Source organism: Balearica regulorum, chromosome 8, assembly GCF_011004875.1.
Source record: "Balearica regulorum gibbericeps isolate bBalReg1 chromosome 8, bBalReg1.pri, whole genome shotgun sequence".
Classification (NCBI taxonomy): Eukaryota; Metazoa; Chordata; class Aves; order Gruiformes; family Gruidae; genus Balearica; species Balearica regulorum.
The window spans coordinates 3020579-3032429 of NC_046191.1; the positions used below are offsets into that span (position 1 = coordinate 3020579).

An 11851-nucleotide genomic window follows, 5' to 3' on the forward strand; every position below is an offset into this window, starting at 1 on the left:
TTGTAAATACAGTGTAGACTCCACAGCGCTGAGCTATTCAATAACTCTATAAAGGTGTCACAGATGACAGCAATATTCACCGTACAATAAAGATGATACCTCTCCAGGAAGAGAAAGGTGAGGTATCAGAAGTTTTGCAAAGAGGACTTCACTCGATCAAAACCAGATCTAATCTTAGTTCTAACACTGATTTGGTTTATCATTTGGCCAAGCTTCTGGCTTCTCCTAGAGACCACTCTGTGTACACAATCACACTTAGCTTTGCGGACAAAATTACTGAAACTGAATTCAACAGAAAGAAACCAAACCCCCTCTCCAAGTTACATATTCCACAAATGTTCAAAGATACGGATTCTGAGGTGGTGAGACAGGCTCGTGTATTTTATTCGGCTGCTGCTACAAACACAACGACAGCATTATGACACAGCATTTCTCTTCCTGCAACGATGGCAAAAAGGTGACTTCGTAGCTCAGAGCAATAACAAGTGCAGGCATAGATAATTTTTTCTGCAAGTGGGATGAAAACTTCAAAGCTTCATCAACTACAAGAAGCATCTGAAAACATTCAAATCCCTTTCAATTTGTAGCGAGAGAAGAACAGGAACACACCTGCCTGACCTCACCAGGTGTACTGAGTCTGGATTAATCCTTCCTGGCTTTTTCCAGACATCTATCTCAAGGACTGTGATTGCCATTCCATAACATGTTCATATTCACAATAAAATGTCTCTGGCAAGCTGGTTTATATTATCCAAACATACCCAGTGCATAATGTTGTGTAACAAAAGCTGGTACCAAGTCAAAGAATAAAGAGAAGTCCTCGACATAACCAACAGACTCACCTTGAAGAACATCAAGATTTAGAAAGGGCTGTAGTAAAACTTCTCACTCATGGCATCATCTCAAGCAGCTTCATTTCTCCTGAGCAGGCTTCTGAAGCCTTTGGACTGATCTGCCCCCTATGCCCTTTCTGATGAGATCTTGAGAAGTGCTCGGCTCTCCCATGTAAACATGGTAAGAGCTAAAGGTCCTCGTGAGTTTTGAAAATAAGGCCACAGAGATCATAAAATGCCTTCTTCTCCAGCATGTATTCTCAGCACTGCAGCACACAGTTTCTCTGAATGAGTAGCCATTATGTTCTCTCAGGCAGCGCGTGACACTTGCGCCATTAATCCCTTAAAGCATGGCCTAGCATCTTCAGGAGGGACTGTGCCACCTCCTTCAGAGGAAGACAAAATATCTCTTAAGAGGAATGCTCTCGCTGTGAATCTGGAAGTGCGTATCCTTCCAAAGATAATCTCAAGTTCTAAGGGTAAGAAAAGCATACCCTCATACATTTCCAGTCTCTGGAGGGAATGCGCGATGAGGTTATAAAGTTGCTGAGCATTTTTTCCTTGCTTATCTCTGATGTTTCAATTTCCCATGGCCTGCTGCTGTGCTCCGACGCAGAGCTTCACCACCCCGTCTCTTTCCCAGCTCCGCGCAGAGCAGATGTTCAGACCTCTGCTGCAGACGGAGCAGAGCATCTGGGAACGGGGCAGGAGTAGGCACAACTGACACCCCTTGGAGGAAAGGAGCAGAAGGTCACAGGAAGCCATCGTGGAGTATCAGTTTCAACATATGACCTGACCAGTTTGAAAAAAAACTTTTAATAAAATGCAGGCTTCCACTGGGGCCTCCACTAACTGTTTTCGCAAGAACTCATCTAGGTATGAAACTTTACCATTGCATATCGGGATGGCTAAGCCTTAATGTAAACCTAGTCCCAAATATCTGTTGCAGAGTGAAAGCACGCCTTTGTACAACACAACGCAGAACATCAGCAGCAGTTATAAAAAACACGCAACATCTGCACAAAGTTACCAGCACTTTTGCTCGAACTCTTTAGGAGGAGTGTGTCTTGCCTCTACACGTGGTGACTTGCCTCTATTATATTTTAACATTCCCTGACACCAAGGCGAGACAGATCTCCTTTCCCTTCAACGTTCCCAAAGCGCCATGAGCGTGCCCAGGCTCCCTGCCTCCAACGCAGGTCCCAGGTGGGTTAAGCCATGCCTGGACCAGCACTACTGAACCGGCGTGTAATTGTCCCGATCCAGGTAACAGGGACATGCTGCCCAGATCTTGCCACCGTCAGCAACACAGGATAATACTTCCTGCAAGAGACAATTTTTTGTTGTTCTTCAATCTCCTGTGAAGGTGCTCTGCAGCACCTCACTGATCAAACACAACCAGCGCATAGAGATGCAGCTCTCTGAAGGGATTTTGTTAAAAGAGGCTATCAAGTACAATCACCCCGTGGAACTTGGTAGAAGTAACAAAGCAGACTTGACCTAGGCTTTCTTCTGCTTTAGAGCCTATTTCATGCCTCCAGCATGAACTCCCGCTAATGACTTGTTGAAATACATCAGAAAAAGCCTAGCATTGTACACAGCACTGCTGAAACACAGTACTGGCCCCACAATTAATTTACACCTCTCGGTTCCTCCTCAACGGGAGTGATGTGGCTTTCTGTTCCTGTTGGTGAACGTTCCGCATTATTTTTTCAGGAATCATTATCTAACTAATCATCCTCCAAATTTGCGTCCATCCCAGCAATACGCACCGTGGGATTCTTTTCACAAGTCACTAGCCATTTCCTTTCATATACTGCTCTGCAGATTTACTTGGAAACAGTGGCACTCCAATGTCTCCACTTCAGGAGGAGATCCTGGAAAGCAATCTTCCTCACTACAGGATGCTGGCATGGAAGTATGTTGAGAAGCCTGCGTTATTGCTTTCCCTCGCTAAACGGTTCCCTTCTAAATCTACTTTTTCCCAAGCTGTCTAACTTTGGCAGAGCACCATTTTCAATAGCACATTGCATTAGATTCCAAATATATGCAAGTTCTTTTACGTTATATTCCCAAAGGGATCTAAAAGAACTTTACTACAAAATAATGGTAATATTTAGAGCTTTATTATTACATAACATGCTAATAGTATCTATTTAAGCTGAAATTACTCCATTTTTTCACCTTAGCAAACTTCACAGCCTTTCCATGCATTCTGTCATTTCAGCCCAATTAAAGGACATTAAACATGACCAAGCCTCTCACATGCCACACTCCTGGTGAGGGGGTGCAGTGACTCTGCTTGTAAACAGACAGAAAAAATTATAACTCCTTCTGCAGCGCCTGACCAAATGAAATTTTACACTAAATGTAGAATTTCAGGAATTTTAGAGTACTTTTTATTCATCACAAAGTGTGTAAAACTGCACTTACCAAGCCTACAGAAGCATCCTTCAGCTAACACCAGTATTTTGTTACTATTTCCAAAGAATCATAGACAATTGCTCTCATTTATTCATTTCACCATTGTTTCATTTATAAATGAGCAGATTCATTGACTTTCAATATCTCCACAATTAAAATGAAAAAGCAACCAGGACAGAAGAAGCCCTAAAAGTCACTTAACTATTGAACTGCTGCCCCAACGCCAATCAACCCAAAATTTCTTTAAGCTCTGCTTTAGGGAGTAGGTTCCACAGCCCTCCCAAGTGCTGCACTACCCTTACCTCTAGAAACCGCTTCCTACCCGATTTCACATAAACTTTCCCTCTGCTTTCAAGTGCAAGAGACTATTCTAAGACAACAGCCCCGGTTTGCTAATTTTTAAAAGCAGAAACTTGGATCAAAGATAGCATCTTAACAATAAAATAACTTCATTTTATATTCATTTCAGCATTTCAATACACAGGAGTCACTGTCAAAAACATAAGCCGCATTATCACTGTCAGCCTCTACCTACGCAAGGCTGGGTGTGAGACTGTGCAGCTTTGCCAAGGCCGGCCCCGATACAGGCTGCGTTTTTGGTTGAGGGCACAACTTGACCAGTGAAGTACCAACACATATTACCTGGGTACCTACAGCAAGACACACTGAAACAGTAGATAAAAACACATGACTTTGCAGCCAAAAATAACTGCAGCTCACAATCTACCAGATTACTAAAAATTGTTTCTTAAGATAGAAAAATATCAAAAACATGCACAATTGTGTGAACATTACATTTGCAACTGAGGGTGACAGGTTTTCTTCCAGGGCTTTGGGAAGAAAAGGTTTACACTTTTTATTTTGTATTTGTTAACTTTCTAGATATTTCTGGCATGCAAGACAATCGCTATGTGGAAAGCAGCTGCATTTAGTTAGAGACTTTTTTAAAGAGTTTTCAACTCTGAAGTGCTCCTTTGAGTCTCAGAAGACTGCTGCATTTCTACATGTGTTTCCAAAGAGCGGTATCTAGTGTCACACCTCAGGGAAGCTTCCCCCCCCCACCCCCACCCCCTTTGCCTAGATTTAAGTATTTGTATTTAAAATCCATACACAAGCTTTAAAATGCTCCCCTGCCCAATCTTATTTGCAATGCTTTAACTTAAAGTTCCTGTGCATACGTAATCAACACAGCAATTTCAATAGACATTAATTATAGAAACAAAGAAGTGATGCCCTGAAGATAATTTGCTAATACTTCAAGAACTTTTGTCAAGAAATGCGAGACTGCAATCACGGTGAATCAGTGACATCTACTCTCATCCTCTTATAGGATTATGGCAACAAAAGCATTTGTTTGTAAACTCATAAGTGGATACTGGCTGAAATAGCAGCCTGTTGACCCAGGGACGAAACAATTAACCACCGGGGTATTAAAAGGACTTATCAAGAGCTGCGGAACTTTATCTCACAAGAGGCAACTTTCAAGGAAATCAACAGTATAATCTGAAACATAATCTAGAGATCTGCGGTTTTACTATATGCTTTTATGCTATTTGTGCTTCTTCCATTGTGACTCCTCACAAAGATACATGATACAGAATAACAATAAAGCTGAAATGGTAATATTCATAGTCAGATACTGCAAAGAATGAAAAAATATCCAAGTTAGAGAGTTCCTGTTGCTTATATTCACGTTAACTTTGTGGGTTTATTCAGAACATTTGGGCCAGCCATTGAGCACCCTTGGGAAGAGTGCGCATTAAAGACAGCATGAATGTACAAAGGGAAATGCGCTTTTTGTTTTGCTCTCTACAAGGAAAGGTCATTGACAAAAAGGAAGCAGCAGGAGACAGGGGGAAAAGTGAAGAGGAAAAGCCAAAAAAAGAGCTTTTGGAAGGCAACACGGCAAAACGGTTTTGGTTACTTGACAATATCTCAGCTAAATGGACGATTTGGTAATAATCCCCCCAGAAGAGATGTGACAATAGCTGCGCAGGTTCCTGGCCACCGAGCAGATACACATCTGACTTGTCCTACTGAGCTGTATCAGCCTACTCACATGAGGCTGTTTGTGCACATCTGTATACGTTTACTGGATCAGAGTGTCAAACTGGGAAGTCTCGGGAGTGGGAGTCATGTCCTCACAGATGTTTGGACCAAGCACAGCACAATGAGGCTCTGATCCTTCTGGACCTCAGGGAGCTAACAGCCCAAACTACTCTCCAATATTTTCATCGTGTTAGACCGTCAGATCTTGGACTCACAGCCCATCTTTTCTGGTAGTAGAAGTTAGGCTACTACCAGAGATGGACTTTCATTGCAGTCCTTATGTGACATGCCTGGGGAAAAAAAAAAAAAAGGTCTTTTACATATTTAGTGGTCCATATTCTACCTTTTCGACAAATATGAGGGTAAGAGGGGAGGGATTGAAGGGCTCTGTATGGTTGGGTGGGTTTCTGATGGAGCAAAATCTATTCACCCAGCCACTACAGTTATCTTAAAGAAATTTGTAAAACACTTTTTAATAGAGTTTGTTTGTTTGTTGTTTAATTAGAATGTTAGATGTTCGGGTTTCCTTATTCTTCTGCAGAACCTAGATCTTAAACAAGTTTGGTGGAAAATGTAGTATGTGGTTGTAACATATGTGACACATGTCTACCTATAAAATAAATAAATAAATCACTTCATCTGCCCGCAAATCAGCATTGTAAGTTTTTGCCAAAGACACTAGTTAAAATACAGGAAATATTTCACCGTGGAAAGTAATTGTGCATAATGACTATATTAATAGTTATACATAAAGGTGAATTAATATAATGAAAGGTACTTCCCAGCAGAATTCATAGTAAATAAAAACCAGCCAGTTTTGGACCCAATGTGACCAGTTGCTTTATGTCCAGGGAGGAGGGGTCCCTCCAGGCTCCTACAAACCCACCCTAAAGTTTTGAAATTAACTGAAAAATAGGAAAAAAGATGGCCTGTCTTTTTCTCCCCCCTTTGAAAAGTACGTCTATTTGTTACGCACAATACAGCATTCCCTGGAGACACTACAGAACGACGTTTGAAAATTTTCCCACTGAGATGTCATGGAGAATTCCTACCCTAAGCTAGAACATCATCCAGCCATTGAATCTGCACCAGGAGACTCCTGTGTCCCACAGAGTCGCACTCTGATATCTGGCAGTCATTCAAACAGATCCACTGCCTAACACACAGTCCCGGGTAATGGCATCATTAGGGGCACACTGAGACACAGAGAGAAATTCAGGCACAGGCATACGACAAGAGCGCTGTATCTGTTAGCTGCGACTGATTTTTTTTTCCAAGGCAGTTATCCTACAATATCTGTAATTTGGCTTAGAGGTTTTATAACCACAGCTTTTTCAGTTCTGACCTGCTAAGTGTTTAAACCCAATCAGCTTTCTCTCTTTAGCGTTCACTTTTCTCCCTTCTTTAAATACTAAGTATGGCCATATTATCAACCAGGACTTTTCAGAAGTGGCTTGTGATTTAAGTACCCACCATAAAATACCTTCAAGGAGAAGGAGTTCATGAGTATCCACCTCTTACTGAAATTCTCATGCAGGCGTCCAAAAACACTGCTCAGTTTTTACTGACTTGGCCTCAGAAATCAGTCCTTCTTGCCTAATTCCATCTAGGTCTCTTTATGCATGTGCTACGCTTTAAACATAAATCATTTGCAAAAGGCTGAAATCAAAACCCTAATAAAACAGAAGGATCGCAAAATAAATATTACTTGTTAAAGCTAAATCAAAGTGGCTTTAAGGTTATTGTTTAAAACAAAAAAAAATTAAAAACTTCTTGGAAGACTGCAAGCGCGATGAGATGGCAAAACATCCCCCAAAGCTGGAGCTGAAGGACAAGTCATCATTGATAACACCACCTCGGGAACCATGAATCACCTATCAAAAGCGGGATTGCCTGGGAATGGTTACACTTAGCTAATAACTCGGCCGAGCACTTGGAAGGGCTTTTTACGAAGCAATTAAACACAGATCGAGTATAAAACTCGGAGTTCGTTAACGGGGGCGGCAGAAGGGGCAGCGGCGCTGGAGCCGCCGGCTCTGCGGCGGGTGGAGGGGCCGCGCAGCCCCCCTCAGCAGGGCGGCGTCCCGCCGGCGGGCAGCGCCGCGCTCCGCTCCGCTCCCCCCCACAGCCGGGGCAGGGCGCCCGGCCGCGCCTCAGGGCCGGCCCCGCCGCGACGGACCCCACGCGGGCGGCCCGTGAGGCGGCACCAGCGGCGGCTCGGTCCCGGCCCCCCCTCACAGACGTGCGTGTGTCCCCGGTATCACCCCCGTCCCGCCGCGGGACAAAAGCCCGGACGCGGCCCCGCACACCCCTTACCTTGCGTGGCGTCCCCCAGCTCCGCCCGGCTGCCCGCCCGCAGCAGCAGGAGCAGCGGGAGCAGCAAGAGGCTCCCGTCCCCGCCGCCCGGCTGCTGCATTCCTGAGCCGGCGCCGCGCTACTCCCACATCCACCGCGCAGCGCCGGCGTCCCGGGCCGAGCCCGCGCACCACCGCGGGGCCGCGTCTCCTCCCGCGCCGCCGACCCGTCCCACGCCGCGCCCTCGGGGCTGCGCTCTCCTGGCGGGCGGGGAAGCGAGGGCGGGCGGCCGCCGCCTCTGCCGCCCTCAGCCCCTCACTTGTCACTTTCCGCCAGCTCCGCTCACAGACCGGCCCGGCCCCGGCCGAGCTCCCCCCCCCCCACCCCGCCCCGGCCCCGCCGCAGCCCGGCCGAGCAGCGCCCCCTACTGTCCCGCCCGCGCCGCCGCCTCTTGCCGCCCCTCCCGGACCCGGCTGCCGCGCGCCGCAGGGGGGCGCTCGCCTCGCTCTCCCCGCCGGGCGCCATCTTCCCCCGCTCAGCCCGCCGGCTCTCACCTGGCAGCCCCGAGGGGTGGCTGCCGCCTCCCAGCCCCGTGAGCCTGCGGCCATGCGAAGGGCAGGCCCTGGCCGCCGTGCCCTTCCTCACAGCCCACCGCACACCTTCCCTTTCAGAGCAGGTGGATTTCTGAGGGCACTAGTTGGGGTTACCATCCCTTCCTCTCCCTGCCTCATTTTTCAAGGGTCTAGCAGCTCATACAGTAAATGCTATCTGTGGGATTATTGCACTTGAGGGGGGGGACACCACTTTTCCAGGCAGAGTCTAGTTTTGTTACTTGCTACCTCCATTCCTAACCTTCCCAAGTCTCTTCCTGGCCATCTCCTGTCATGCAGGAGAGCCAGAATACCCTGTTGACAAACCACTGTGGAAGCTCCCCAGTCACAAAAGTAAAGGATACCATGTCATTAAAAGGTGGTGAAATTGCATAATTTACAGTTTATCCCACTGAGCTCTGTGGATGTAGTGTTCTACTTTTTAGACCATTTCTGTTGAAACAAAGCAAAGAAACAGAACTAGCAGTGTAGAAAAGTGATTTCTCAACCATTCTTCATATGTGGGTTGATAGTCAAGAGCTCCTAATAATCTTCTCCTCACAACATTTCCAATTTACTGGATCTCTCCTACTTTTCCTGTCAGTCAGGACCTCAGAAGTCCAGTGTGCATCTTAGGAATCATTTTCAAGCCTCTCTGCCTTAGTGAAATCAACATTTAACATACTCATTTCTCCTAGTTAAGCTTTTATAGGATCAGCCCAAGGCATGGTACCCACAATGGACCCCAAACACAATTTTCCCTCTGGCTGGTGATAGGAAGCTGAGCTTTGTGGACAGGAGGGTTGCAGTTTACTTCCCTCTGTAACCATACATTCTATAATGTATGTAACCATACATTATATCACAGCTGTAACTGTGGTCAGGCAGATTTGATAGCAGGTATCACTGTCTTGGAGTTGAAGGGTGCTGCCAAAGCTGGTTGAAGCTACCAGAAGTGATAGCTACTTTGCATTCAGGATAATGATCACATTCCTGGGATGCTTAGATTACATTTAAGATTTCAAAAGTCAGCAACTGTTTAATAAAAAGTTCATAAGCAGAGTGGAAACAAGGACAAGATTAAAGGAATTTCCTCCTCGCTTCCGGCTAGATCGGATCCCACCCCTCTTAGATTTGCTTCTGCCATATGAATCTTGTATTTCTTGTCAGACACTAATAAAGTTTCAAGAGGAGGAACAAACCCAGATAAGCATCTGGCTGCATGTTAGGGAAGCAGATTGAGGGCTGAAACCGTCTTCTCCTCGCACATAGAAACATGCACATATTCCGCCTCAGCCCAAGGAGGACAATGACAAGAGATCACCCACTCCCTAGTGAAGAGTGACCAATTTACAAACAGGGATTAAATGGAAGGGGCAAACCAAGCTTGATACTGCCAGAGCTGTTGCGGGATCTGGATGTGACACATAGAAGGGACTGTCTGCTGCTGGGACCTGGGTGCCTCTGCAGTACAGTGGGGTTTAATTTCTACAGCATTAGATGAAGTAGCTCCTTGTTTGAGGTGCAGGACTTTTTGCCACCTTGCTCCAAGATGCCTTAAGATGCAGTTTCACAACTGGCTGAAGGCAGCCATGCTGCCACCTCCCCCCTTTCCCGGTACATTCTTTGTCTCAGCTCTAGCAGTTGCACAGCCGCACAGGACCTGGCCTTTCAGCAGCAGTGTGAGCTTAGGCCAGCTCAAACCAGCCACAAAGCCAAGCTCCTCTGTACCAGCCAGAGATGATTAAAGTCAAAGTTTGGAAGGACCCACACCGTTGGCTTCCCCAGGCAGCTACCTGGTCTTCCCAGTACTGCACATTGTTTCTGACACAGAACCAGGAGCTGAGACAGTTCAAGAGCTAAGCTGACAGATATAGTCAAGTTACCTCTTCAGAGTAGAGATGTTTCAGCCAATTTAGATCCTTGAACCACAAGGGACAGGGACTTGAAGAGGTGCCACAGCCAGCAGAGAAGAGCCTCACCAGCCAGAGCCTGCCCTGCTACCCCCAAGCCAGGTGAACAAGGCAGACCCAGGTCCAACCAAGAGTCTAAATCATCAGGCAAGCTCACAGTGGTGAGGCAGGTCCAAGATCAAGCTGAGATATCAGGTCAGGGTCCATTCCAGCAGCAGTCACTGGGAGACAGCCCTGTGATTGCCAGTCAGGTCCATAGTGGTAAGACAGGTCTGAGGTCAAGCAAGGAAGTCAGAGCTCACCAGGGTCCACAGTCCAGCACAGGGATGATAGAGTTACAGTCTACTAGTTCTCCAGCATAGCTCAGGCAGAAACTAATGGGTGGCCAGAGCTAAGCTTAAATAGAGCCCCAAGGCAAGGGTGGGGTTGGAGGCCCCAGATGAGGCTGGTCAGTCATTAAGAGATATGAGTGCCTCCAGGGTCCTGGCACTTATTGTCCAGATACAGGAATACTAGAGCTAATGCTGGTGGGAAGGTCGGGCCATATGGTTGGGGTAGGATTTCTGCAGTACCAGCCCAGACTTGTGTGCCCTGACCCTCTAAGGTGGCATTTCAAGTTACTTCTAAGCTGATCTAACAGCAAGCTGCCCACAATAAAAAAACATTTTTTGTTTCCTGTACATTCGTCCAGGCAAGTCCATTCAGCCAGCTGGTCCTGTGGAAAACTAACCCTCTGATGAGAGAAAAGAAGAGCAGCGTTCCTGCAGATCAGCCAGCTGGGTCAGCTCCCCCCCGCAGCTGCTGGGGCGTCAGATCCAGCAAAGGCGAGTGGGACCCTTGTTCAGGGGTGGGGTAGGAGCAGTTGAACCACTGCTTTTGGGAGCAGCCTTCTGTTAGACTTGTTTGCTGCAACACAAAATTGTTTCCTTAATCTCTCTGTTTGTTATGTAATGAAGCAAGATGTCCATGAGGTGATACCTCTGGGCTGGGCACAGGGATAACGCACGGTGAGTTCCTAAGGATACTGAAGAAGCCTATGGCAGATGGGGAAATGAAATGCAGATTCCCCAAGTTAGCTTCTAAGTGTTAGATACATGCAGTGTGAAAGGATAAATCATTTATAATTAAAAAACAAGCCACTTATTTTTAGCTGCAAATCTACCAAAGTGCATGCAATTAGCAAATATAAATCACTTCCTGGCTTGAAGACTGTTCAGCACAGCACATAAATGAAAGTTAAAGCATACGTTTTGGGAATACATGGTACATCTGCTCTCAATCTGCAGCATTTTGAAATCAATACAAATATTCTCCCTACTTTTCCTTTAACATGCTGCAGTCTGCCATACCACAGTGGAAGAACTAAAAATATATTAAACAAAGGAACTAGAGTGGACGCAGCCCTAAACACTGTAAAATGAATAGCACAGATTATTCATAATGATCCGATGGCAAAAAGTAGTTGAGGTAAGGATAAACTCTGGCTTGGGAGGAAAAATTAGAGTTTCTTCTCCATGGTCTGCAGGATGCTTCAGAGATATAATGCACAGATAAAGCTTGAGAAGGTGACTCTGGGGGGAGAAGAATCAACTGTTTGATGCATGTCTCCATATTTTAAAACAACGAAAGGCTTGTAGTCAATATCTTTGTGGAATTAGTTCCAGCAGGGAAAATGTATTGCACACAAAACTTTATTCTTTTTTTTTTTTTTTTAATGAAAAGATAGCAAAGAGGGTAACTGTCTGGG

The 11851-nt window shown here is 45.9% G+C and overlaps 1 protein-coding gene across 1 annotated transcript in view; it reads right to left on the reverse strand.

Moving 5' to 3' along the window:
* The window catches only part of ROR1 (receptor tyrosine kinase like orphan receptor 1), a 169305-nt gene extending 161336 nt beyond the window's left edge, over positions 1–7969 (reverse strand). Inside the window, exon 1 of the mRNA XM_075759182.1 lies at positions 7623–7969. Coding sequence (XP_075615297.1) covers positions 7623–7722 — 100 coding nt within the window. The 5' untranslated portion in view covers positions 7723–7969. The remainder of the gene's footprint in view (positions 1–7622) is intronic.
* Between the last annotated feature and the right edge of the window lie 3882 nt (positions 7970–11851).